Genomic DNA, 27,548 nt, shown 5'->3' on the forward strand with positions numbered 1-27,548 from the left:
AAGATTGATAAATTTAACTATATAAAAATGTAAAAATTTCTGTATGACAACAAAGAGCTAAAAGTAGGCAATTACTATGCAAATACATGTAAAATTGAAGATTAATAGCCACAATACATAAAACATTCCTAAACTTCATTAAAGAAAAACAACAAAACTCTATTAAGAAAAAGTGAGAAAAAGATATGAATAAGCAATTGACAGGAAGTTCAACAAACATGTAAGAAACTTAACCACGTGAGTAAGAATATGTAAATTTGTATACAAAATACTTTTCACCATTGGCAAAAATGTTAAGAGGAATGATGTTGAATTTAAGTGAGAAAATAAGGAAACCAAAATGTATGAAAATTACTGGTATAAATCTCTTTTGATATACAATTAAGGAGTAGCCATCACTGTTTTTAAATGTAGCTACCATTTGACCAGCAAGTCCACCTACTGTTTCTATACTGCCAGAAATACCTGCACAAGTACACAAAGATATATGTTAAAGATGTTCAAAAGCACCACTATTTGTAATAATGAAAAACTGTTAACAACATAAACGTCCATTAATAGAGACACAGTATATGAATTATGGTTTATCCATACTCTGGAGTACCATGCAGCAGTTAAAAAAAAAAAAGAATTCAATTCGTAACACAAAAAGATTCTCTACATGTATCACAGGGTAAAAAAAGCAGGATGCAGAACAATACATGCAGAATGATCCTGTTTATATTTGAAAAACTCCCAAAACGAGAAAAATCACCCAAAGCCCTCCAAAAACTTTTTAAACATATATCCATAAATGTAACTGCAGAGAGAAAGATCTAAAATGTTACACACCAAGCTGTTGATGGATGGTGGTTACCTTTGTGGAGGGAAGCATGAAAAGGATCTTTCTTCCCCACGCTGTGTGCTTTTGTAGATTTTTAAAACAAAAACATTGAGTGCAAGTGCTATCTGTGTTTTAAAAAAAATGAAAAATAAAGGAAAATAACATCTAAATTCCCCCCCACCAAACTTTCATTTAAAAAATTAAAAACTAAAGAACAAAATAAAAAAACACAAAAGAAAAGAGAAAAAGAAAAAAACCTCCCTTTAATGGAATGGATGAAGTATTTTCTTACCTATCTCTTCCTGAATAGAGACAGGTGTATGAGATTCTCTTTCTCCATTTTCAGGATCATCAGCTGCCTTAGCAGATTCACTCTGGGAAGAATTTAGTTCACTGCTGCTGTTACTGTTTTCCAGATTAGGTTGGATGGAGGTAGTGGTAGCACTAGTGTTACTGCTCTCACATATCTTGTTAGGTTCTTCTAGAAAAACAGAATATCTGATTTTTAAATTGGAAATCACATGAAAAATGACGAATTGTCAGAAAAGACATTTGTTTTAGAATTTCATTACAAAGCTGTATTTTTAAAAGAAAAGCTGTTCATGTATGAGTAATGCAATGTATAAAAGAAAGTGGTAAGCAACACCTTATTTTTTTAGGTCTTCCAGACTATTAACTCACTGACTTTTTTGGGGGGGGGGCAGTGGTGAAGGCCTAACCCTAACTCACTGACTCGTATCACCTTAGTCTCCAGTACAAGGCAGACAATTTTTTGGATACCCTAGAGCTGGAGAATAACCAAGTGATATGACTACCGCTCAAAACTTAAAGTGCACCAGATATTGCAGAGGTGGTTTGCCGAGATAATATTCAAAATCTGAAGCTTATAGTCTTACTTTTCAAAAGTACTCAAACAGTATTAGAAACAGAAGTCAGCAGGATTATTTAACTCTATGGTTTTCTGCCTGAATCCTATGCCCCCCAAATTAACTGGAAGGTAATGCCTAAATTTGATTGTTAACTTCTTCCTCTCTTTAAGATGGAGTCTCACTGTTGCGCAGGCTGGAGTGCAGTGGCACAATCTTGGCTGACTGTAGCCTCCGCCTCCCAGGTTCAAGAGATTCTCCTGCCTCAGCCTTCTGAGCAGCTGGGACTACTGGTGCACGCCACCATGCCTGGATAATTGTTTTATATTTTTGGTAGAGACAGGGTTTCACCATGTTGGCCAGGCTGGTCTCGAACTCCTGACCTCAGGTGATCCGCCCATCTTGGCCTCCCAAAGTGGCTGCAATTACAGGCATGAGCCACTATGCCCAGCTGTGACTGTTAACTTCTAAGGACAACTTAATAGTATCATTAAGAGTATAGTTCTGCTGGGCATGGTGGCTCATGCCTGTAATCCCAGCACTTTGGGAGGCAGAGGCAGGTGGATCACCTGAGGTCGGGAGTTTGAGACCAGCCTGACCAACATGGAGAAACCCTGTCTCTACTAAAACTACAAAATTAGCCGGGCATGGTGGCACATGCCTGTAATCCCAGCTACTAGGGAGGCTGAGACAGGAGATTCGCTTGAACCTGGGAGGTGGAGGTTGTGGTGAGCTGAGATCGTGCCATTGCACTCCAGCCTGGGCAACAAGAGCGAAACTCCGTCTCAAAAAAAAAAAGAGTATAGTTCTTAAAAACATATAAAAAATTACCACTACCATGAACAGAAAGCCTGTCTTTCCATGGTAGTTCAGAAATTAAGAGTCTCCCTCTGCATTTGTTTTTGCCACTGACAAGACACTCTTCAAATCACCTAAGTAAAAATTGGTTGAGTCTATTGCAGTAACTATCTTTAACATATAATGTTGGGTTTCAGGAAAAAAACCCGACAACCTGATAAAATATAGGAAAATATGTGAACAGTCACAAAAGAAAAGAAAATGCCCTTTAGGCATATGGAAATATGTCCAATTCATACTATGAGAAAAGTAAAATAAAACTATATGAAGAAACTACTCTGTTATCAACTGGCAAAAATCCAAGTCTCACAATACACGAAGGGAAAATTACACATGCGTTTACTTAACATAGCAATCCTGTGTCTAGAAATCTAGCCCAAAATACACTAAAAAAATTACTAAATTACTCATCTATAGAGCTAGCTATTCACTGGAGTATTTAAAAAGGCAAAAGACCCAGAACAAAGGAAATGCCAATGAAGGCTGGGAGCAGAGGCTCACGCCTGTGGAAGGTTGAGGCAGGCAGAGCACTTGAGGTTAGGAGTTCGAGACCAGCCAGGGCAACATGGGGAAACTCCATCTCTACGAAAAATGCAAAAATAAGGCAGGCATAGTAGTGCATGCCTGTAGTCCTAGGTACTTGAGGGAGGCAGGAAGATTGTTTGAACCCGAGAGTCAGAAGTTGCAGTGAGCCATGATTGCGCCATTGCACTCTAGCCTGGGTAACAAAGTGAGACCTTGTCTGAAAAAAAAAAAGGGAGGGGCCAGGCACAGTGGCTCATGCCTGTAATCCCAGCACTTTGGAAGGCAGAGGTGGGCGGATCACCTGAGGTAACCTGAGGTCAGGCGTTCGAGAGCAGCCTGGCCAACATGGCGAAACCCTGTCTCTACTAAAAATACAAAAATTAGCCAGGTGTGGTGGTGCACGCCTGTAATCCCAGCTACTCAGGAGGCTAAGCTGCAGTGAGCCGAGATCACGCCACTGCACTACAGCCTGGGTGACAGCACGAGACTCTGTTTCAAAAAAAAAAAGAAAATGCCCATCAATAGGGCATTGGTTGAATAAAAGTTGGTATACACAATGAAATACCATGGAGTTGTAGCAAGAACTGAGGATAATCACTATGTTCACACATAAAATGATCTCCAAGATTAAATGTTAAAAGCAAGGTGTAGAACAATACTTATAATATGCTTACTTTTGTGTGAGAAGAGGAGGAAATACAAATTTATAAACAGATTTTACTTTTATTTATAAAAAATAAAACCAGCTGGGCGCGGTGGTTCACGCCTGTAATCACAGTACTTTGGGAGGCCAAGGCAGGTGGAGCATGAGCTCAGGAGTTTGAGACCAGCCTGGCCAACATGGTGAAATCCCATCTCTACTAAAAATACACAAATTAGCTGGGCACGGCGGCAGGCGCCTGTAATCCCAGCTACTTGGGAGGCTGAGGCAGAACTGCTTGAACCCAGGTGGGCAGAAGTTGCAGTGAGCCAAGACCGTGCCACTGCACTCCAGCCTGGGCAACAGAGTGAAACTACATCTCCAAAAAAAAAAAAAAATTGAAGAATAACCAAAAACCAATAAAAATGGCTACTTACAAGAGAAAAGAAAGACATAGTGAACTAGAGACAGAAGGAATGAAAGTCAAAATTCTCTGAATACCTCCAGTTACATAGTTTTGAATTTATAATAATGTAAACGTTCTACATTTTCAAAGAATTAAAGTTATTATAGAAAAGCAATCCCTAAAAATTAAACTGAAACAAATGAACTGTATATCAAGTTGTGCATAACCACACAAAGGATTATCATCTTTTTTTTTAGATGGAGTCTTGCTCTGTCACCCAGGCTGAAGTGCAGTGGCGTGATCTCAGCTCACTGCAACCTCTGCCTCCCAGGTTCAGGCGATTGTCCTGCCTCAGCCTCCCGAGTAGCTGGGACTACAGGCACCCACCATCACGCCCGGCTAATTTTTTTTGTATTTTTAGTAGAGATGGGGTTTCACCATATTGGCCAGGCTGGTCTAGAAATCCTGACCCGTAATCCGCCCACCTCGGCCTCCCAAAGTGCTGGGATTACAGGCGTGAGCCATCAAGCCTGGCCCTTTTTTTCTTTTTCTTTTCTTTCATTCTCTCTTTTTTTTTTTTTTAAGACAAGGCCGGGCTCTATCACCCAGGCTGTAGTGCACTGGCGTAATCTCAGTTCACTGAAACTTCTATCTCCTAGGCTCAAGCCATCTTCCCACCTCAGCCTCCTGAGTAGCTAGGACTACAGGCAAACACCAGCACACCCGGCTAATTTTTACAGAAAAGGAATTTTGGCAGGTTGGGCAGGCTGGTCTTGAACTCGTGAGCTTAAGCAATCTGCCCACCTTGGCCTCCCAAAGTGCTGGGATTACAGGTGTGAGCCACAATGCCCAGTCTAGGGGATTATTTTAAGCGACTTTGGAATACGATATTTTGTCTGTACATCCTTCCTAGAAATGAAGTATAATGAGAAATAAAGAGCAGCAAAAAGTCATAAATGCCATTCAATAGTCTTAGTGTTAGCAGTAATACTGGTATTATGAAAATACTACTATTTAAAATAAATCACTTCCTCTTATTATTAATGCACATTAGGACTGGAATACCCTGTATTGGAATAAAGCAAATGTATAGCTGAATTACTGTTGCTGGAACTGAAATTTTCAGTGTAAGGGAACAGAGATACAAATGTAAAAACAAAGAAACTAAGTATGCTATCCGCAATCTGAATTTGAAATGTTAATATAAACTGATGATCTTTTTCTTTTCAAAAACATGTCCTTCATAACACTACCCACCAAAAAAGCATAGCGGCAGTGACAGTCCAATAGCAAAAAGTATCTCTGAGTCTAGATTGTAGTCTGTAAATATTGTTTCCCATTAAAAGGAACCAGGACTTCTTGGAGGAAAAAAGAAAGATTCCAAGTCGGGATAGGTACTGTGTAACATAAGTCTCAAACATTTTATTCTGCTAAAAAGCAAGAAGTCTGGCCAGCACGGTGGCTCACGCCTGTAATCCTAGCACACTGGGAGGCTGAAGTGGGCAGATCACCTGAAGTCAGGAGTTTGAGACCAGCCTGGCCAACATGGCGAAACCCCATCGCTACCAAAAATACAAAAATTAGCTGGGTGTGGTGGTGGGCGCCTGTAATTCCAGCTACTCAGGAGGCAGAGGTTGCAGTGAGCTGAGATTGTGCCACTGCACTCCAGCCTGGGTGACAGAGCAAGACCCTGTCTCAAACAAACAAACAAACAAACAAACAAAAAAACCCAAAACTCCATTATTACAGTCTCCAAACAAATAACTGATTCTGGGCCGGGTGGGTGGCTCACGCCTGTAATCTCAGCACTTTGGGAGGCCGAGGCAGGCAGATCACTAGGTCAGGAGTTCAAGACCAGCCTGACCAGCATGGTGAAACCCCAACTCTACTAAACATACAAAAATTAGCCAGATGTGGTGGCACATGCCTATAGTCCTAGCTACTCGGGAGGCTAAGGCAGGAGAATTGCTTGAACCTGGGAGGAGGAGGCTGCAGTGAGCCAAGATCGCACCACTGCACTCCAGCCTGGGTGACACAGCAAGACTCCATCTATCAAGAAAACAACAACAACAACAACAACAAAAACCCTGATTCTGGAAAGATCATTAATGAGTGAGAGATTAACAGAGAATCATGCAATCTCACCACCTAAACTCATTGATCCATCTAGGCATCTCTGAAGGTAGAAAAACCATATACCATGAGCCTTTTGGTGTGATACATTAATTAACCAGCACATTGTTTATAAAGTATTCTTGCCAAAGACAGTTGAAACTGAATAGGTATTAAGAGATTAACTTTTTAACTTTTTAAAGTGTTATGTAGCAATCTTTCCCCAAATATTGCCCAACTTTTTCAGTTTAATCTTTAATCTGAGCCACACAAAATGTTTCTGATCACTGATCATACTCAATATAATGGGTAGATTTCTTCAACATGAATCTACCCAATTTTCTTATATTCTCACTGCTATCACTTTTCATACTACAATTTTGTCCTTCACATAGTAACTTCTACCACATTATATGAAAATGACAATGTTCTGACAAGATTTTATTTCAAAGTAAAGCCGGAAATAAAATATATACAGAAGCAATTGTATATAAAGAAATTCTAAAGTAGATGTATTTGTACAAAAATTTTAAATTCTCAGATGTTTTTTAAAGTCTTTCTATTGCAGAAGATATACACAATACAAACATTAACCAAAATAAAGCTGGTATAGCTTGAAAATATTATTAAAAATAACATTTCATAATGATAAAATAACATTTCATAATGATAAAAGATTCAACAAAAATATAAATATTAGGTGCTCCTAATAACAGTTTCAAAGTGTATAATGCAAAAACTGAAAAAAGCAAAAAGAGAAAAAGGCAAATCTACAATAAATAGTTGGAAATAAATTTAAAATATCTGACAGGAAAAAAAAGAAACAAAAAACAAAAAACAACAACACCCAAAAATGTACCAAGAATACAGATCAGAACAATATAATCAGAAACCTTATCTGAGGCCAGGTGCAGTAGATCACTTGAGGTCAGGAGTTCAAGATCAGCCTGGCCAACATGGAGAAACGCTGTCTCTACTCAAACAAAAATTAGCAAGGCATAGTGGTGAACACCTGTAGTCCCAGCTACTCAGGAGGCTGAGGTGGGAGGATTGCTAGGACCCAGGAGGCGGAGGTTGCAGTGAGGCAAGATTGAGCCACTGCACTGCAGCCTCAGCAACAGAGCCAGACTCTGTGTCAAAAAAACAAAATCAAAAGCAAACAAACAAAAAAATTAAAACAAGAAATCTTACCTGTCTTATACTGCACCCAACTGAAAAAATATATATATTACATATATATATGTAATGTACATATATGTAATATACATACAACCTCTTCAATTGTTCAAGGAACATTTATCAACATTAATTAAATGTTGGGCCATAAAACAAGCATCAATAAAATTTAAAGGACATAAATCATGCATTGAATGTTCTCTGATAGAGGGTTAAATTAGAAATCAACTAGAAAAAAAATAAAAAGATAATTAGCTACTTAGGAAGCTGAGGTGGGATAATCACTTGAGCTCAGGAGTTCCAAGTTACAGAGAGTTATGGTCACTTTACTGCAATCTAGCCTGGGTAACAGAACAAGACCGTCTTACATACACACAAAAAACAAAACACAAAAACAGAAACCTACAAATGTTTGAATATTAAGCAATATACTTCAACACACACCACATTAAAACAGAAATTAGAAAATATTTTAAACTACAGGATAAAGGGAACATGACATATAACAGTCTGTGGTTGTGTTCTGGTCATGCATTTAAAAATAAAATAAAGTAAGTCTGTGGGATATATCTATAGCAGGACACAGAGGAAAGCTGATAGCCTTGACAGTAGACATCATAAAAAAAACTAAACTACAAACCATCAAAGCAACCGTCTTCAGAAGCTAGGAAAGAAAATCCACAAAAGTACAAAGAAAATAAAAGGAAGAACATAATACTAAGACCAGAAATTAATTTAGAAAAAAACATACAATAGAGAAGGTCAACAAAGACAAAGCTGTTTTTTTAAAAAAAGACTAACGGAATTGCAAACAGCCTTGCAATATGATTAATGGGGGCAGATAACGAATTTCTGGATTGGAAAAACAGAATGAGTACAGACCCTATATATATAAAAAAGATAGGATGTTATGCTAATAAATTGTAAAGATTCAGCAAAATGAGGAGATTCCTTAAAAAAGGCAATTAAACAAAACAAACCTAAGAAAACAACAGAAAATATGAATAGCCACTGCTGTACTTTGGATAGTTTAGATGTTTGTCCTCCCAAAAATCTCATGTTGAAATTTGATCCCAATGTTGGAGGTGGGGACTAATGGGAGGTGTTTGGATTCTGGGGTCGGATCCCTCAAGAGCAGATTACTGCCCTTGGGTTGGGGGTGAGTGAGTTCTCACTCTTAGTTCCCACTAGAGCCGATTGTTAAAAAGAGCCTGACATCTGCCACCCCTGCCTCCCCTTTCCTCTCTCACCATGAGGTATCAACATACACTGGCTCCCTTTTCCCCTTCCGCCATTAGTGGAAGCATCATGAGGCCCTCGCCAGATGCAGATGTCGGTACCGTGTTTTTTTTTTTTTTTTTTTTTTTTTTTTTTCTGAGACGGAGTCTCGCTCTGTCGCCCAGGCTGGAGTGCAGTGGCCGGATCTCGGCTCACTGCAAGCTCCGCCTCCCAGGCTCCCGCCATTCTCCTGCCTCAGCCTCCCGAGTAGCTGGGACTACAGGCGCCGCCACCTCGCCCGGCTGGTGTTTTTGTATTTTTTTTAGTAGAGACGGGGTTTCACCGGGTTAGCCAGGATGGTCTCGATCTCCTGACCTCGTGATCCGCCCGTCTCGGCCTCCCAAAGTGCTGGGATTACAGGCTTGAGCCACCGTGCCCGGCCGGTACCGTGCTTCTTGTACAGTCTGCAGAACCATAGCCAAGTAAATCTCTCTTTTTTTTTTTTAAATAAATTACCAGCCTTAGATACTCCTTTACAGCAACACAAATTGAATGACACCCATTATCTACTAAAGAAGTGAATGAAAACTGTAATAACCTTCCCACAATGAAAACTCCAGAACCAAATCACTCCACCAAACATTTAAGAAATAACACCAGCCATAGCTGGGCGCGGTGGCTCACACCTCTAATCCCAGCACTTTGGGAGGCCAAGGCAGGCGGATCACAAGGTCAGGAGTTCAAGACCAGCCTGGCCAACATGGTGAAAACCCGTCTCTACTAAAAATACAAAAACTAGCCAGGCGTGGTGGTGGGCACCTGTAATCCCAGCTATTTGGGAGGCTGAGGCAGGAGAATCGCTTGAAACTGGAAGGCAGAGGTTGCAGCAAGTTGAGATTGCGCCACACTGCACTCTAGCCTGGGCGAAAGAGTGAAACTCCATCTCAAAAACAAAAAAAATAATTAACACCAGCCCCACAAAAACTCTTCTAGTACCAACGCATGATATGAGGCCAAAATATTCTTGATACTAAAGACTGACATTATCAGAAGAAAAATGCAAACCAATTTTACTCATGAAAGTAAATGCAAAAATCCTAAACAAAATATTAGTAAACTGGATGCTATAATATATAACAAGGAAAATACATCACAACAAGTTATATTTACCCCAGTAACATGAGATTAGGTTAACATTCAAAATTCAATGCAGATACTTCTGCTTCTAGTCAAGGTAAAGTGGAAGAACCAAATTTACCCTCTCTCATGAAACAACTACAAAGTAAAAAACGAAACATTTATAGAAAACGAACAAAGGAGCAGACAGGTACTTCCCAAAAGAGGATATCTAAATGACTGGCGCACACACACACACACACACACACACACGAACACAGAAAGATGCTCAACATCCTTAGTCACCAGAGAGCTGGTAAGTGCAAAGAACAATAAAATATCCCTACATGCCCACCAGCATGTCCCCTCAGTCCTCCAAAAAGACAAAGAGTGATGCTGATGATACCAAGTGCAGAGGAGCTAGAACTCTCACACACTGTTGAAGTGAATACTTCCACCACCTCTGTGGAAAACTGTTGAGCAGTATCTACCAAAGATAAGCATATACCAGCTCCATGACCTAGAAAATCCACAACTAGGCTTATACCTCTGGAAACGCATACATATGTGCACAAGAAACATGTAAAACATTCATAATAGTATTATTCATAATGGTCCCAAACCAAAAACCATTAAAATAACCACCAAAAGGTAACAAGAATGAAGCAAGACATGTCTATATAATGGAATATCATACTGCAATAAAAAAGAATAAGCTGCTACTCCTAGCAACATCTGGATGGCTCTCATTGATGCTTTGTTGAGGTGGGAAAAAAAGCTATCAGGCATCAAAGAGTATACACTGCATGGTTCCAGTAAATTTTTTAGAAAAGGCAAACTAATCAGTGGTGATAGAAGTCAGAATAGTTAGTACCTTTGTTGGGCTAGGTGTAGTGGGGCATGATATGGTTACACAGATGTGTTAACTTTGTAAACATCCATCAAGTTATTCACTTAATATTTATAAACTTGACTGCAGGTTACATTTCAATTTTTTAAAGTTGCTGGAGGCAGTAGCTCATGCCTGTAATCCCAGCACTTTTTTCTTTTTTTTTTTTGAGACAGAGTCTTGCTCTGTCACCCAGGCTGGAGTGCAGTGGCGTGATCTCTGCTCACCGCAAGCTCCGCCTCCCGGGTTCACGCCATTCTCCTGCCTCAGCCTCCCAAGCTGGGACTACAGGCACCCGCCACCACGCACGGCTAATTTTTTGTATTTTTAGTAGAAACAGGGTTTCATTCTATTAGCCAGGATGGTCTCGATCTCCTGACCTCATGATCTGCCCACCTCGGCCTCCTAAAGTGCTGGGATTACAAGTGTGAGCCACCGCGCCCAGCAATTCTAGCACTTTTGAGAGGCCAAGGTGGGAAGATGGCTTGAGCCCAGGAGTTGGAGACTGGCCTGGGCAACACAGTGAGACCTTGTCTCTACATACTTACTTACTAAATAAATAAATAAATAAGCTGGGCATGGTGGTGCACACCTGTAGTCTCAGCTACTTTGAAGGCTGAGGTGGGAGGATCACTTGAGCCTGGGAGGTCAAGTCTGCAGTAAGCTGTGATCACGCTACTGCACTCCAGCCTGGGTGAAAGAGCAAGACTCTCTCTCAAAAAAAAAAAAAACTTGACCAAAAATATCTTTCCATCCAAAATGCTTTCCAATCTGACAGTATCTTTTGTTGATAAGTTTTAATCATTAAATTAGGTGTCTAAATACATTCTGAAAGTTTAGAAAAGAAAACCAAGTAAGATGTCTTCTATATCACAGCTACTGCTCTTAATCTGCCATGAATAATTCTCCCACCCCAATTCTTCTAACAAGGCATCTCATCCACTGACAATAGGTAGTAAACAGTTGTAACAGAGTTTGGTCCAGGGACATCACAAAGTGTCTAGCACATTGCCAGGCACATTGTAGGCACTCAATAAATATCTGCTGAATAAATAACTGCATGGAGAGCCACAGAAACAGAAGGAAGCAGGTAATTCTCTCTGAAGGTCAGAACTCTATTAGGTCTGTCTACTGCTCACTAGAACGTAAGTCACCAAGGGCCCAGGCCTTATCTATTTTGGTCACTGATATATCCCCGTTATTATATTCTGAAGTTGGAGACCTATTAAAATGTTTATCTACTTTACCAAAGTACCAAACTCCTCTTTAAAATCCGGTAACGGGGTTTCAACATGTTGGTCAGGCTGGTCTCCAACTCCTGACCTGAGGTGATCCACCTGCCTTGGCCTCCCAACGTGCTGGGATTACAGGTGTGAACCACCGTACCTGGCCCTGTTCTTGATCTTAATGACCAATCTCTCATCAGTATAAAATACGGTGAACTTACTGCTGATTGCTGTGGTTCTTCTGGAGCTTACACTTACATCCCTATCTGTAGCGCCCTGTTAAAACTGGTGTTTTCAGCAACACAGCTCACTGTTGACCAGTACTCAAATGGAAGTCGTCCCCATAAGAACTGCAGGTTGTCAAAATCCTTCATGTTATGCAACAGGACATTCTTGGTGTGCTACAACTTACTTGGAGTATAACTTTAATTTCAAAAACTGAAAATACGAATTACTGGTCAACTTACATGTTTATGTCAAAATACATCTGACAACAATGTTCTGTGATAATGATTTTCTACCATGACACTACGATACGAAATGTTATAAATATTACATGAGCACATGCAAACATAAAATTAATTTGTTAGTATCTATAGAACTGGAAAGGTCAGATCATTCAACATTGAGCCATTAGTACATAAGTAATTAAAACCAAAATATCTGCCACTATGGTCTGGTGATAAAATATAAAAATAAATCTATTAAACAAAACCAGCTAAATGAAGTTTAAGAAGCATGAAAATTATGATGAGTTTCAAGCACTAACTGCGAGGACATTTAACCAACTCCAAATGTTAGGTGACAACTTAGCAAACAGGGATGGCACTGTAAGCAAGCAGCATGAATGAACACATAGTTTAAAGTTTTAGGTGACATTCAGCTTTTACTACAAAAGGGAAGGATTCCCCCCATTACAGAGGCATTGATACGCTGCCCTCTGTACCTGGCACATCCTGGGGGAGCTCAGATGCCACCTTCTTCTCTGCCATGTTGCTGCTATCAGGGGTTTCTGAGAGACACCCCACGGGGCTCCTCCCTTCAGAGGGACTAGTCTCTTCTGAAGATGCATTTGTTGTGTTGTCGCCAAGATTTGCTGACACAGAGTTACCTTTATCCCCAACTTCTGTTGGCTCTACAGCAAAATGCACAACAAAACTTTAAAGATATTCTTTAAAATTGCTTCAGGGCAAATGACCACATTCAGTCAACTACTAAATGATCAATCACCAAAAATCCTGTTTCCGTTGGATGGCCATTTTAAAGCAATTAGATTCTCAGATATTGCTGCAATAGGTAATCCAGAGAGTATTTAAGAATACTTAATAATATATTAAGAATGCTTAACTAATTAATATAAAAATGAACATATTTCATCACATTCAAAAGTGTATATTCTGGTATAATATAAAAAATAGTACTTTTTCATAGGGAAATGGCAAACTAATGGGAAGTATAGAGACATGAATATAACATTATAGCAAATTCACTAATACGTAAGACTCATTACAATTGTTACACATGTTACAAGAGGGGATGGTATCTTGATCTCTTTAGAAATATTAAACTAGGTAGTTGCTTACAATATTTCACTTTCATTTTGCAAGTAAAACTGGAGGTTTCACAAATAACACTGATGAAATACTTCTTTTTAATCAAGTAATTTTTTTACCCTCAGATTTTCCTTGCTCAGGGTCATCGTCTGGTGTTTTGTCATCACTGTCTTTTTCAAGGGACTGATCTTCAAATTCTTCTCTACTTTTCTCAGCATCTTTAGAGTCATTCTCAGTCTCATTCTTGTCTTTTTCTGTTTCTTCTGGGCTTTTAACATTATCAATGTCTCCCTTTTTGACTCTTATGGATTCCAAAATTTCTTCTATAACGTGTAAAACAAACAAAAAAATCATTCCCATATATAACCAAACAGAACAGTACCACAAATGTCACTTAAGAGTTTCAATACAAGTTATTAAAGAGGAAAAATTAAGTATTTTTAAAGCATTAGATCTATGAAATAAGAATCAAGATTACAAACAAAATTGTGTTTACAGAATTCAATCAGTTTGGTGTACCTTCACCTCTAGAAAATACATGCTAATTATGGGCTCTACTTTTTTTTTTTAAAAAAAGTAAAATTAGTCTATCTTTTTACAATATAGGCTTGATATAGGTATTTGTGACAGATGACAAAAACTACAAGGTGACACAGACCCACAGTCTGGGCAGCACACTGTAGTGATCAAAACCTAGAAACCCAAAACCCACTGTAAATCTAACTTGGATTAGCTGTGTGACTTTGGGCGAGCTACCTAACCTCTCCAGGCCATCATTTCCTCAATTGTAAGAAGAGAAAACAGAGGCCCTTTTGGAAACAACTTTCTTTCTGCAGTCCCTTAACTGTTCTGAAAGTCACTAAGTCTCTAAGTACACTTACCCTCTTTCAACTTAGACAGAGTGATACTATGGGACATTATAGACCATGGGATATAAAAGGACCACAGTGTACAGAACACACGGTGTATCAGTATGGACTCATGGATATTAATTATATTCTTTGGGTTATCATGCAATCCTATCACTTTTAATTTTGTTGCACAAATTGTTTCAGCTTTGGCCACTGGGGACTTTTTCCAAGTCCAGTGTCCTTTTGACACATATTCATTCATCCAGCCAGCCAGCCAGCCAGCCAGCCAGCATTTTCTCACTTTCCAGTATTACAAGATGCTCTGGGCTCACCTTGTATTTTCCCTGCCCCGGTCCTAGAACCCACCATCTCTCCAAGGAGTCTTTGTTCTTTTTTGAAGAACAAATTGGAGAATGATGTGACAAGTCACAATCTAGGTGCTTGGTGTGCTTGTTACTACTGGGGTGTTGCTATTCTAGAGTCTCTCAGCCAACGGAGCTAAGAAATGTAGTCATAAATATACACATCTATATTATTTCTGTATTTATTTGTGTGGACATATATGTGTATGAGTGAAAGCCTACGTGTCTGTGTAGGATTCATTTACCATTGCCACTTGCTTATTTGTAACTTCTCTGACAGTGAGAAATCTGGCTCACATTATAATATATCTAGTTATTTGTTCATTCCTAGTACACACAGTAAAAGAGTTTTGGAATTGCTAAACTGTTTCCTCATAAAAATAAACTTACCAACTAGAGTACACTATTTGTGAATAAGAAGAAACACGGTTTTTCTTTTTCTTTACTTTTTTTTTGAGACAGAGTTTTGTTCTTGTCACCCAGGCTGGAGTGCAATGGCGCAATCCTGGCTCACTGCAACCTCTGCCTCCCAGGTTCAAGCGATTCTCCTGCCTCTGCCTCCCAAGTAGCTGGGATTACAGGCACCTGTCACCATACCCGGCAAATTTTTGTATTTTTAGTAGAGATGGGGTTTCACCACGTTGGCCAGGCTGGTCTTGAACTCCTGAACTCAGGTGATCCGCCCACGTCAGCCTCCGAAGTAGACGGAAATAGAGGTACGTGTCACCACACCTGGCTAATTTTTTAAACTTTTTAAAATAGAGATGGAGTCTCATTATGTTGCCCAGGCTGGTCTTGAACTCCCCCTGCCTCGGCCTACCAAAGCACTAGAATTACAGGCATGAGCAGTGCCCAGCCTTTAATTACTATATTTTAAAGAACATTTTATTTGGAAAAAGAAAATGTAGTTACCGATTATCTGTCTTTCTTAGAGGAACAGATTTCCTTTTTCTTTCTTTCTTTTTTTTTTTTTTGAGACAGAGTCTCACTCTGTTGGCCAGTCTGGAGCATAGTGGCGCGATCTCAACTCACTGCAACTCCACCTCCTGGGTTCAAGCGATTCTCCCACCTCAGCCTCCCAAGTAGCTGGGACTATAGGCATGTACCACCACATCTGGCTAATTTTGTATTTTTAGTAGAGATGGGTTTCACTATGTTGGCCATGCTGGTCTCAAACACCTGACCTCAAGTGATCCACCCGTCTCAAAGTGCTAGGATTACTGGCATGAGCCACCATGCCTGGCCATCTTTGAAACATAACTACACCCTATAGCTTTTCATAACCAAATCATTGTACATCCTTCCTACTTTCCAAGTGATATTTAATGAAAATAAAACCGGCCGGGCGCGGTGGCTCAAGCCTGTAATCCCAGCACTTTGGGAGGCCGAGACGGGCGGATCACGAGGTCAGGAGATCGAGACCATCCTGGCGAACACAGTGAAACCCCGTCTCTACTAAAAATACAAAAAACTAGCCGGGCGAGGTGGCGGGCGCCTGTAGTCCCAGCTACTCGGGAGGCTGAGGCAGGAGAATGGCGTAAACCCGGGAGGCGGAGCTTGCAGTGAGCTGAGATCCGGCCACTGCACTCCAGCCTGGGCGACAGAGCAAGACTCCGTCTCAACAAAAAAAAAAAAAAAAAAAAAAAAAAGAAAATAAAACCAAAAAAATTGTTTTAATTGCTTACTAAGTTTAGACCATTTAAATTGGTTGAAAAGCACAAGTTGCATAACCATACTTCTCTGATTTTTTATAAAGATTCTAATTTCAAACAGTCTGTATTGTTAAACACTCTTGTATATATGTGTATATACATACACACATTTACACTAGTTGCAGGTTCAAAAAGTATGGCAATCATAGCCGTAAGAAAAATAGACCAAAAACAGGGCCGGGTGCAGTGGCTCACACCTGTAATCCCAGCACTTCGGGAGGCCAAGGCAGGTGAATCACTTGAGGCTAGAAGTTTGAGACCAGCCTAACATAGTGAAACCCCGTCTCTACAAAAAATACAAAAATTAGCCAGGAGTGGTGGCACAGGCCTGTAATCCCAGCTACTTGGGAGGCTGAGACAAGAGAACTGCTTGAACCTAAGAGACAGAGGTTACAGTGAGCCGAGATCATACCGCTGCACTCCGGCCTGGGTGACAGAGCAAGACTCTGTCTCAGAAAAACAAAAACAAAACAACAACAACAACAACAAAAATAAAAACAGACCCAAAATGTTCAGCAGAGAAAAACATTAAAGGATGAAAGAAAATCACATTGGGCCGGGCGCGGTGGCTCAAGCCTGTAATCTCAGCACTTTGGGAGGCCGAGACGGGCAGATCACGAGGTCAGGAGATCGAAACCATCCTGGCTAACACGGTGAAACCCCATCTCTACTAAAAAATATGAAAAACTAGCCAGACGAGGAGGCTGAGGCAGGAGAATGGCGTGAACCCGGGAGGCGGAGCTTGCAGTGAGCCGAGATCAAGCCACTGCACTTCAGTCTGGGCGACAGACTCCGCCTCAAAAAAAAAAAAAAGAAAAAAAATTACATTGTATCTCATCTATACTAAATATGCATATTCTATAAACAAGTATATTCTACACTTTGCATGAACATTTTTCAAAACTAAACAAAGAATTAACCTACCAGATTTTAGAAACCATCTCTACTTAGAAAAAATTCTTCTAAAAATAAACTTCCTTCAAATAAGCAAATAAAGTAAGGCCGGGCGCGGTGGCTCAAGCCTGTAATCCCAGCACTTTGGGAGGCCGAGACGGGCACATCACGAGGTCAGGAGATCGAGACCATCCTGGCTGGCGCGGTGAAACCCCGTCTCTACTAAAAAATACAAAAAAAATTAGCCGGGCGAGGTGGCGGGCGCCTGTAGTCCCAGCTACTCGGGAGGCTGAGGCAGGAGAATGGCGTAAACCCGGGAGGCGGAGCTTGCAGTGAGCTGAGATCCGGCCACTGCACTCCAGTCTGGGCGACAGAGCGAGACTCCATCTCAACAAAAAAAAACAAATAAGCAAAATAAAGCATTTCATAATTACCATACAAGCACAGGATAAAGCAAATATAGTAAGCTGTATATTTAGCTACAAATATATAAAGTATAGATCTAGACAATGAATATATGAGTAGTTACTATATCATTCTTTTTTTTTTCTTTTTCTTTTTTTTTTGAGACAAAGTCTCACTCTGTTGCCCAGGCTGGAGGGCAGTGGCACGATCTCAGCTCACTGCAACCTCCACCTCTGGGTTCAAGCGATTCTCCTGCCTCAGCTTCCCAAGTAGCTGGGATGGCAGGCACGTGCCACCAGGCCCAGCTAATTTTTGTATTTTTAGTAGAGACGGGGTTTTGCCATGTTGATCAGGCTGGTAACTGTATAATTCTTTCAACTTCTCTGTACATTTGAAATTTTTCGTAAAATGTTGAGGAAAAATGGAGAAGAAAAATTGAACTATCAAAAATAGGATTAAACTCTCCTAAGGTAGACGTGTGTGTTTGTATAAAAACCAGAGAGTTATACATTAGAAATGAAGTATTTTGTTTGAGGTTAACATCAAGTCAAAGTCATCAGGTCAGGCTATGATTCTGAAATTCCTGTTATGCTGTAAATTAGTCTTGGCCATTATCAGAACCCCAGTGGTTTCCACTGTTTTCATCTCATAAAACCAAAAGTTAAAGAACTTTATTATATATTATTTTGGGTATTTACCTGGACTGGGTGGTCCTAAACTGATTATCATAGCCAAGATTTTGGTTACCAGAGAAAGCAAATAAAGGTTAACAGTGGTGGACTGGTGTTTTAATGGGGAATTCTTCTATTTGAATGTTCAATTCATTAACAATACACTCCTTAAAAAGGTGCTGGGGCCGGGCGCCGTGGCTCACGCCTGTAATCCCAGCACTTTGGGAGGCCAAGACAGGCGGATCACGAGGTCAAGAGATCGAGACCATCCTGGCTAACACAGTGAAACCCCGTCTCTACTAAAAATACAAAAATTAGCCGGGCGAGGTGGCGGGCGCCTGTAGTCCCAGCTACACGGGAGACTAAGGCAGGAGAATGGCGTGAACCCAGGAGGCGGAGCTTGCAGTGAGTGGAGATCGCGCCACTGTACTTCAGCCTGGGCAACAGAGTGAGACTCTGTCTCAAAAAAAAAAAAGAAAGAAAGAAAAGAGAAAAAAAAAAGGTGCTGAGAGGATTAAAGAATTGTAAAACACCTAGTTGAGCACCTGGCCCACAGTAGGCACTCAAAAATGTCAGTGTCCCCTTCAGTTTCCCAACAATTTTCAGTTCTCATGAATCCCTCCCCTCCTCCTGTAGTACCAGGTTGATGTTGTACCTTAGCCAAAAAAAAACAGGAAAGAAAGAAAAAAATATTTATGTCACTTTTGGGGTCCAGATCTCACCATTAAATCCAAGGTACAACTCACCTTATTTCCATGTACTCCATGTAGTACTAGGAGGATAACTGCAGGTTGCAAGGCAACCTCACAGCACACAAATTTTAGTCATCTAACTTTCTAAGAACATATTGTGGCCTAAAGCTCAATACTCTCTATGTTGTTCTCCATTACTACAAAAGGTTTAACTAATGTGTTTTTGTTTTGTTTTGTTTTGTTTTTTAAGACAGAGTCTCGCTCTGTCACCCAGGCTGAGTGCAGTGGCTCACCTGGCTCACTACGAGCTCTGCCTCCCAGATTCACGCCATTCTCCTGCCTCAAGCTCCCAAGTAGCTGGGACTACAGGGGCCTGCCACCACGCCCGGCTAATTTTTTTTGTTTGTATTTTTAGTAGAGACAGGGTTTCACCATGTTAGCCAGGATGGTCTCGATCTCTTGATCTCATCATCTGCCCGCCTCAGTCTCCCAAAGTGCTGGGATTACAGGCATGAGCCACCGTGCCCTGCCGGTTTAACTAATTTTTAAAAGTACATTACATGCTGAATTATACTGAACTATAACATGCTCATTGTAGGAAATGCAAAAAATATGAAAAGGAAACCAACTACAATTTTACTATGCTAATTGGTTATTTTTAATGATAAAACCTAATCCAGTTGGTTATTTAGAGGAAGAGAATTTAAGTATCTCCCACAGTTTTTGCATGGTACTTTACTTAACTCTCCAACACGTAGTGTTCTATCACGATACTTCATAATGAAATTTACCAATTCCCCTATATTAACATTTTTAGGTTTTTACATTCCCCCAAATCAAACCACTTAACACTTGATTGTCCATTCCTGTTTTGATTTTGTTCTTTAATTATGATTATACTGTATATATAATACACAGAAAATATTTTTTTCTTTTTGTTTTTTTCCATTTTTATTTTTTATTCTGGAAAATATTTTAATTCAACGTACTTTATAAAATCCTATCTCACACTGCCTTTTAGGGGACTGAAGATGGTTCTCCGTTGTTGTACTAAAACACAGGAGAGCAAAAAGGGATTGGTCTATTTTAATGCCATGATTCATAAAAGGAAATTAAGGGGGGAAGTGAGTTGGCTGAAATTAATAAAATTTCCTATGATTTGATCTATATGGAGGGGAGACTAAGGCGGAGATTGTGTTACTGCAATTACTGATCCCCCAAAGACTTCTGAATACTAAAAGTTTTCTAATAAAAAAATTACACATTTTCCTAAACAGATCTAATAGAGAAATACTTTCAACTACCAGATATGAATAAATATAATTCATGGTAACTAAGAATGCTTTTTTCTGAAGACAAAGTATATTGGCGCCCAAGAGTATTTATATGTGAGAGCCTATCATTCTCCAAAAATATGCATGAATTCACAGGAATATTGATGCAGAATACGTGAGAACAAGCTTGGATACAGCTATCTGGGTATCTTTATTAAATATAAACATTCTATTTTTAAGCAAATGGAGAATGGGGAAAATTAATAGGATTATATGTATAGCAGATAATGTATGCAGAAGAGCAGAACTCAGAATTAGGCACTTAAAGGTGTACTTGCAGAATCTTACCTAATAATTTTATCTAAGCTAAAACTTAAAAGGCACTACAGTTGGCCCTCTGTGGCCAAAGGTTCTGCATCCTTGGATTCAACCAACCTCGAACTGAAAATACAGTATTCTCAGGATGCAGAACCCTTAGATATGGAATGCCAACTTTTCATATCAGCAGATTCCATACGGCCAACTGCAGGACTTGGGCATCCACGGATTTTGCTATCTGCAGAGAGCTCTGGAAGCAATCCCTGAGAATACCGAGGGATGGCTATATTAGAAAACACAGGTAGTATTTATTAAACATGCACGGAATACATCTGGCGGCACAAAAAAATATATAGCAATAGTGATTGCCTCCGGAGAAAGGAAGGTCAGATTGGAGATTATGAAGGAGACAGATTCATTTTTCACAGCATACCCTTTATACTATTTAAACTTTTGAGACATGTATGTATTTATAACTTAAAAAAATAAAGAGTTGAGTAACAAAATAAGTAAGGTGACATTGAATTATGACCTAATAAATATCCAGTTATAATCCAATAAGTATAAAATATCCATGAATGTATACTCATAGAAATAAATGCTGAAAAAATAAATGAATAAACAAATCTCCTGTGCAGAAAAATTCCAAATAATTGATGTAGATATTGTCCCTTCAAGAAGGTAGAACATAACTCCTCACCCCCTAAGTGTGGCTGTTTACAGTGACTTGTTTCCAGAAAGTACAGTATTGGGGGGTTGAGGGATGGGGGAGAATGTGGAGAAACCTGACAAACACTGCCTCAACCAGGGGACCAAGGCTGACATCATCAGTGGTAAGTCACGAGGTCAGCATGCACTCTTGATAAGAAGATGAGAATTGTACTTCACCTCTGTGGTCTTCCTCCCCAAAATGCAAAAACCTAGGCTAACCATGAGAAAAACCCATAATGAGGGCTTTCTACAAAATACCTAATCAGTACTCCCCCAAACTGTCAAGGCCATCAAAAACAAGGAAAGTCTGAGAAACCGACAATTCAGAGGAAAACATGATGACTAAATATCATGTGGTATAGGATCATGAGGCAGAAGAAGGACATCAGGTAAAAACTAAGGAAATTTGAATAAAGTATGGACTTGAGTTGGTAACGGTGTATCAATACTGGTCCATTAGTTGTAACAAATATCTCACACTAATCTAAGATGTTAATAACAGGGACAACCAAGTGTAGGATATATGGAAACCCTCTACTATCTTTGCAACTTTTGTATAAACCTAAAACTATACTAAAATTCAAAGTTTTATTTTTTAGAAAGGTAAAAAGTTCAAAAAGAATATTATTTCTTAAAATTAAAAACTGGAATGTCAAAGAAGTTTAATAAGACACTTGAATTAAAGAAACTAACATTTTAGGGAATATTAGTAATGACCCAAGGCAGAAATAAAACACTCAAATGTATAGCATCCCTAATTTATGTGGGAATGAACAAGGTTCTCTTGGGAAAATGAAATATGGAAAACTAAAGTAAAATATACATAGTCATGCACTGCACAATGTTTCCGTCCACCAGGAACCACGTACATGACAGTGATCCCATAAGATTATACGTATTACCTTTTTAAATGTTTAGATATGCTTAGATACATAAATACCTGCCGTTGTGCTACAACTGCCTATGGGATTCAGGACAGTCACATGACATACAGGTTTGCAGTCTAGCAGCAATAGGCTATGCCATATAACCTAGGTGTATGGTTTGTGTAAGTGTACTCTGTGATGTTCACACAATGATGACATTGCCAAATGACACATTTTTCAGAATGTATCCCCATCATTAAGCAATGCATAACTGTTCTTGAAAACTTTATTTTCAAATTTTGCAGTGATTTCATACCAACAGTGTAGCTTAGACTTAACAAAAATAAAATAAGAAAATGCCCCTCTCACCATTAGCTGCCGCCAGAAAGGATTTGTTACTGCCCCGAGCCTTATTTGTCAGGTCTTCAGTTATGTCCATGTGTCGGTGGATTTCTTCACGCATTTCTTCTAGAATTTTGCAGAGTTCTGCTTCCCAATAATCTTTATCTAGACAGTCAATTAATTCTGCAAGCTGGACCTTTGTGCTGTAGTACCAAATTTTCTTTTCATTTTCATTTTCTATATCTTCTTCTCTGTTTAAAAATAGGGGAAAATATATATTACACATAATGCCACTTATCTGACAGTTCATCTACCCAGTGAAAAGTTAAAACAAAGCTTATGCACTAAAACTCAATATAGGTGCTCACAAGAAATCCCTGCAGGTCTTATTCAAACTTGATTTACTCTGAGAAAGGACATCTAAAAAACATGACACAAAGAAAGATGACCTCAAAATTCAGAACCATGTGAGAGTACTTTGTGGAAGCCAGTTTCAGCTACATCTCAATCAACTTTAAGATCATCAACGTAACAATATGATGAGAAGAACGTATTTAGAATTATTTTAGAATAAAATAAACTTATTTTAGAGACAGGGCCTCACTTTGTCGCCTAGGCTAGAGTGCAGTGGAACCATCACCGTTCACTGCATACTCAGACTCCTAGGCTCAAGCAATTCTCCTGCCTCAGCCTCCCACGTAGCTAGGACTACAGACATGTGCCACGATAGCCAGCTAACTTTATAATATAGTTTAGACATATTTCCAACAAAATGGTGTAAATGCTTTGCTACGTTCTGGTTCTTGAAGGGGTTATCTCAAATAATATCTCATCCCTCTTCTCTACTTCTGGACAATCGAAGCCCAAACTGGAGAGAAGGGGAGCTTCCTTTCCTGCCTAAAACTCTCCGAAAGTTCCATTCACTTTTAATGGAGTTAAAGACTTCAACAGAGATGGTCACTAACTTAAATCAAACAGGCAAATTAATGTCTGGTACTAGATGTAGAGAAACATATAATGGTATATCTGTCCCCACTCAAAAGGAATTCCAGAGTATGTATGAGGCACCTGATGAGAGTGAGTCTGATTTCCCTGTTTACTCAATGGCAAACTGAGGGAACTGAAAGAACTGGGCTTTAGGAGAGATCTGGTTTTAAATACACTCATTTGCTTATACAATACGTGAACATGGACAAGACACAAGCTCTCTGAGTCTCTAAGCCATTCTATTTACCTCACTTGTAAAATGAGGATATAATAATTTTACTGCCTGCGGACCACTATAAGACTTAAAGGTGTAACGATAAGGCATCTACCACAGTGCCTGGGCACATCAGTGCTCGATAAATGTTCAATATTATTATTAAGGTAATAAATGAAAAACAATTTAGCAGCATTCCAGGAATGAGTCATTCAGTAATTCTGAAGAAAGAAGGTCTACATGTAATCACAGATAAATAAAAGGATACAGGTGGAGTACCCTTAATCTGAAAATCTGAAATCCAAAATGCTCCAAGATCCAAAAGTTTTTGAGTGCCAACATGCCATTCAAAGGAAATGCTCATTGAGTATTTCAGATTTTCATATTAGGAATGATCAACTGGTAAGTATAATGCAAATATTCCAAAGCCCGTAATACTTCTGATCCAAAGCATTTTAGATAAGGAATACTCAACCTATGCGGTATTCACTGACTTAACATTTTTCTATTTGAAGCCACAGAAAGATAAATTCATTAAAGCATAAAGTAGCAAAACAGCAAATACCTGCTAATCCATTCAAAGAAAAGTTGGGGGTTTTTCTGGTCTGTTCTAATTTTTTTCTTTTTCTTTTTTTTTTTTTTTTTTTGTGTGTGTGTGACGGAGTCTCGCTCTGTTGCCCAGGCTGGAGTGCAGTGGTGCAATCTTGACTCACTACAACCTCCACCTCCCAGGTTCAAGCAATTCTCCTGCCTCAGCCTCCCAAGTAGCTGTGACTACTACAGGCGCATGCCACCACACCCAGCTAATTTTTGTGTTTTTAGTAGAGACGGGGTTTCACTATGTTGGTCAGGCTGGTATCGAACTCCTGACCTCACGATCTGCCTGCCTCAGCCTCCCAAAGTGCTGGGATTGCAAGCATGAGGTACCGTGGCCAGGCTTTTTTTTTTTTTTTTTTTTTTTTGACAGAGTCTTGCTCTGTCATCCAGGCTGGAGTGCACTGGCACAATCTAGGCTCACTGCAACCTCTGCCTCCTGGGTTCAAGAATTTCTCGTAGGCCGGGCGTGGTGGCTCAAGCCTGTAATCCCAGCACTTTGGGAGGCCGAGACGGGCACATCACGAGGTCAGGAGGTCGAGACCATCCTGGCTAACACGGTGAAACCCCGTCTCTACTAAAAGAAATACAAAAAACTAGCCGGGCAAGGTGGCGGGCGCCTGTAGTCCCAGCTACTCGGGAGGCTGAGGCAGGAGAATGGCGTACACCCCGGAGGTGGAGCTTGCAGTGAGCTGAGATCCGGCCACTGCACTCCAGCCTGGGCGACAGAGCGAGACTCCGTCTCAAAAAAAAAAAAAAAAAAAAAAAAAAAAGAATTTCTCGTGCCTCAGCCTCTGTAGAAGGTGGGATTTACAGGCACGTACCACCATGCTCGGCTAATTTTTTTATTGTCAATAGAGACAGGGTTTCACCATGTTGGCCAGGATAGTCTTGAACTTCTGGCCTCAAGCAATCTGCCCAACTCGGCCTCCTAAAGGGCTGGAATTACAGCCATGAGCCACCACACTGGGCTGAAAAGTTGTTTTTTTAATACTTAGTTACTTGGCCTATATACAGTTTATATAATCAAAATTATCTGTCACTGTAAAAGTGACAACAGCTTTCGGTACAAATATACATTATGCATGTATATTTGGTTTTGGAGTTATAATGTGGTTCTGCAGAAGCTCTGGTTCTTACAAGGCCTACCATGTTCCTCAGGTTCACCCAAACTGGCCTGGCTTCCCTGAAGTTACCACTCAGCACACATTCTCAAGGACTCATAGGGTGGCAAAGAGAAGACAGGCTAGCAAGAAAAGGTTTGCTAAAAATATAATTAAGAGTAAAGATACGTATCATATGTCTACATTTTAAAGCTTCTTTGACTTTTACCTAGGTTAGATAAGTAGAAGGTTAATGACTAACAATACGTTCCAAGTTTCATTTCTAAACAAACCCATAGAAATGAAGAGTAAAGAACACTAGTGAGATGAGTTGAATAATGTCTCCCAAAGTTCATGTCCACCTGAAACCTCAGGATGTGATCTTATTTGGAAATAGGGTCTTTGCAGATGTAATTAGTTAAAGATCTTGAGATAAAAATCATCCTGGATTTAGGGTGGCCCCTAAGTCAAACGACTGGTATCCTTAGAAAAGGAGAGGACCCAGGGTGACACACAGAAAAGAAGGTAATGGGCTGGGCGCGGTGGCTCAAGCCTGTAATCCCAGCACTTTGGGAGGCCGAGATGGGCGGATCACGAGGTCAGGAGATCGAGACCATCCCGGCTAATACGGTGAAACCCTGTCTCTACTTAAAAATACAAAAAACTAGCCGGGCGACGAGGCAGGCGCCTGTAGTCCCAGCTACTCGGGAGACTGAGGCAGGAGAATGGCGTAAACCCGGGAGGCGGAGCTTGCAGTGAGCTGAGATCTGGCCACTGCGCTCCAGCCTGGGTGGCAGAGCAAGACTCTGTCTCAAAAAAAAGAAAAGAAAAGAAAAGAAAAGAAGGTAATGGGCTGGGTGAGGTGGATGATGCCTGTAATCACAGCACTTGGGGAGGCCCAGGCAGGCAGATCACAATGTCAGGAGACGGAGACCATCCTGGCTAACACGGCGAAACCCCGTCTCTATTAAAAATACAAAAATTGGCCAGGAGTGGTGGCAAGCGCCTGTAGTCCCAGCTACTCAGGAGGCAGAGGCAGGAGACTCGCTTGAACCTGGGAGGTGGATGTTGCAGTGAGCCGAGATCCTGCCACTGGACTGCAGCCTGGGTGACAGAGACTCCATGTCTCAAAAAAAAAAAGAAAAGAAAAAGAAAAGAAGGTAGCATAGAGGCAGAGACTGGTGTGATGTGTCTGTCTGTAAACCAAGAAATGCCAAGGACTGCCAAAAGCTAGGAGACAGGCATGGAACAGATTCTCTCTGAGAGTCTCCAGAAAAACCAACCCTACTGACTTATGATTTTAGACTTCTGGCCTCCAAGACTGTGAGACAATAAATTCATATTTTTTTAAAGCCACCCCATTTGTGGTACTTTGTAACGGTGGCCCTAGGAAACTCCCAACTTTTGGTAGAGGAAGTAGGGTGCTTACTGCTAACATACTCAAAAATGTGAAAGTGGTTTTAGAATTGAGTAATGGGAAGAGGCTGGAAGAACAGTTAGATGGTTGATAGAAAAAACCTAGGCTACCTTGAAAAGATGCTGACAGCGAGACTGGAATTATGCTGCCAGCAAGCCAAGGACACTTGGGGTGCTAGAAGCTAGAAAAGGCCAAAAAAAGCAAGGATTTTTTCCTAGGGCCTGCAGAGGGAGCATGGCCCTGTTGACACCTTTGAGTTCAGACTTCTATTCTCCAAAACTGTTAAATAATCAATTTCTACTGTTTTAAACTACCCAGTTTTATAGTACTTTGTTATAGCACCCGCAGGAAACTGATACAACTAGCAATTCAGCAATTAAAGACAAAAGCTAGGTCCTAAGTTCCTGGTCAAACAGCCCAAGTAGTGCTTAGGAGCACATTCTGGAGCCCGAATGCCTGGGTTCAAATCCCAATTCCACCACTTAGTAGTTGTGTGATCTTGGATAAATTACTTAAAACTCTCTATGCCTCAGTCCCTCCATCTGAAAGACAGGGTGATGGTATGCATCCTGGAAGAGGCTGTAGTTAGAATTAATTAAAATATATAAAGTGTTTAGAGTAGTACCAGCACTTCATGGGTATAACATACATTGTTGTCATCATTTTCCTTACCTTATGAAATATATAATATTTACCTTAAAACAAATAACTGGGCTGGGCATAGTGG

General features: G+C 40.2%; 1 protein-coding gene across 5 annotated transcripts in view; it reads right to left on the reverse strand.

The window, feature by feature from the left end:
* Positions 1-27,548, reverse strand: part of BPTF (bromodomain PHD finger transcription factor) — a 145,568-nt gene that overhangs the window by 91,954 nt on the left and 26,066 nt on the right. For all 5 annotated transcript variants that reach the window (XM_033183856.1, XM_033183854.1, XM_033183852.1 and 2 more), the window contains exons 3-6: positions 22,534-22,757; positions 13,528-13,731; positions 12,802-12,990; positions 1,116-1,304 (exon numbers count right to left, since the gene is read on the reverse strand). In XM_033183856.1, coding sequence (XP_033039747.1) covers positions 1,116-1,304; positions 12,802-12,990; positions 13,528-13,731; positions 22,534-22,757 — 806 coding nt within the window. The remainder of the gene's footprint in view (positions 1-1,115; positions 1,305-12,801; positions 12,991-13,527; positions 13,732-22,533; positions 22,758-27,548) is intronic.

This window comes from Trachypithecus francoisi, unplaced genomic scaffold, assembly GCF_009764315.1.
Source record: "Trachypithecus francoisi isolate TF-2019V2 unplaced genomic scaffold, Tfra_2.0 Lachesis_group20, whole genome shotgun sequence".
Classification (NCBI taxonomy): Eukaryota; Metazoa; Chordata; class Mammalia; order Primates; family Cercopithecidae; genus Trachypithecus; species Trachypithecus francoisi.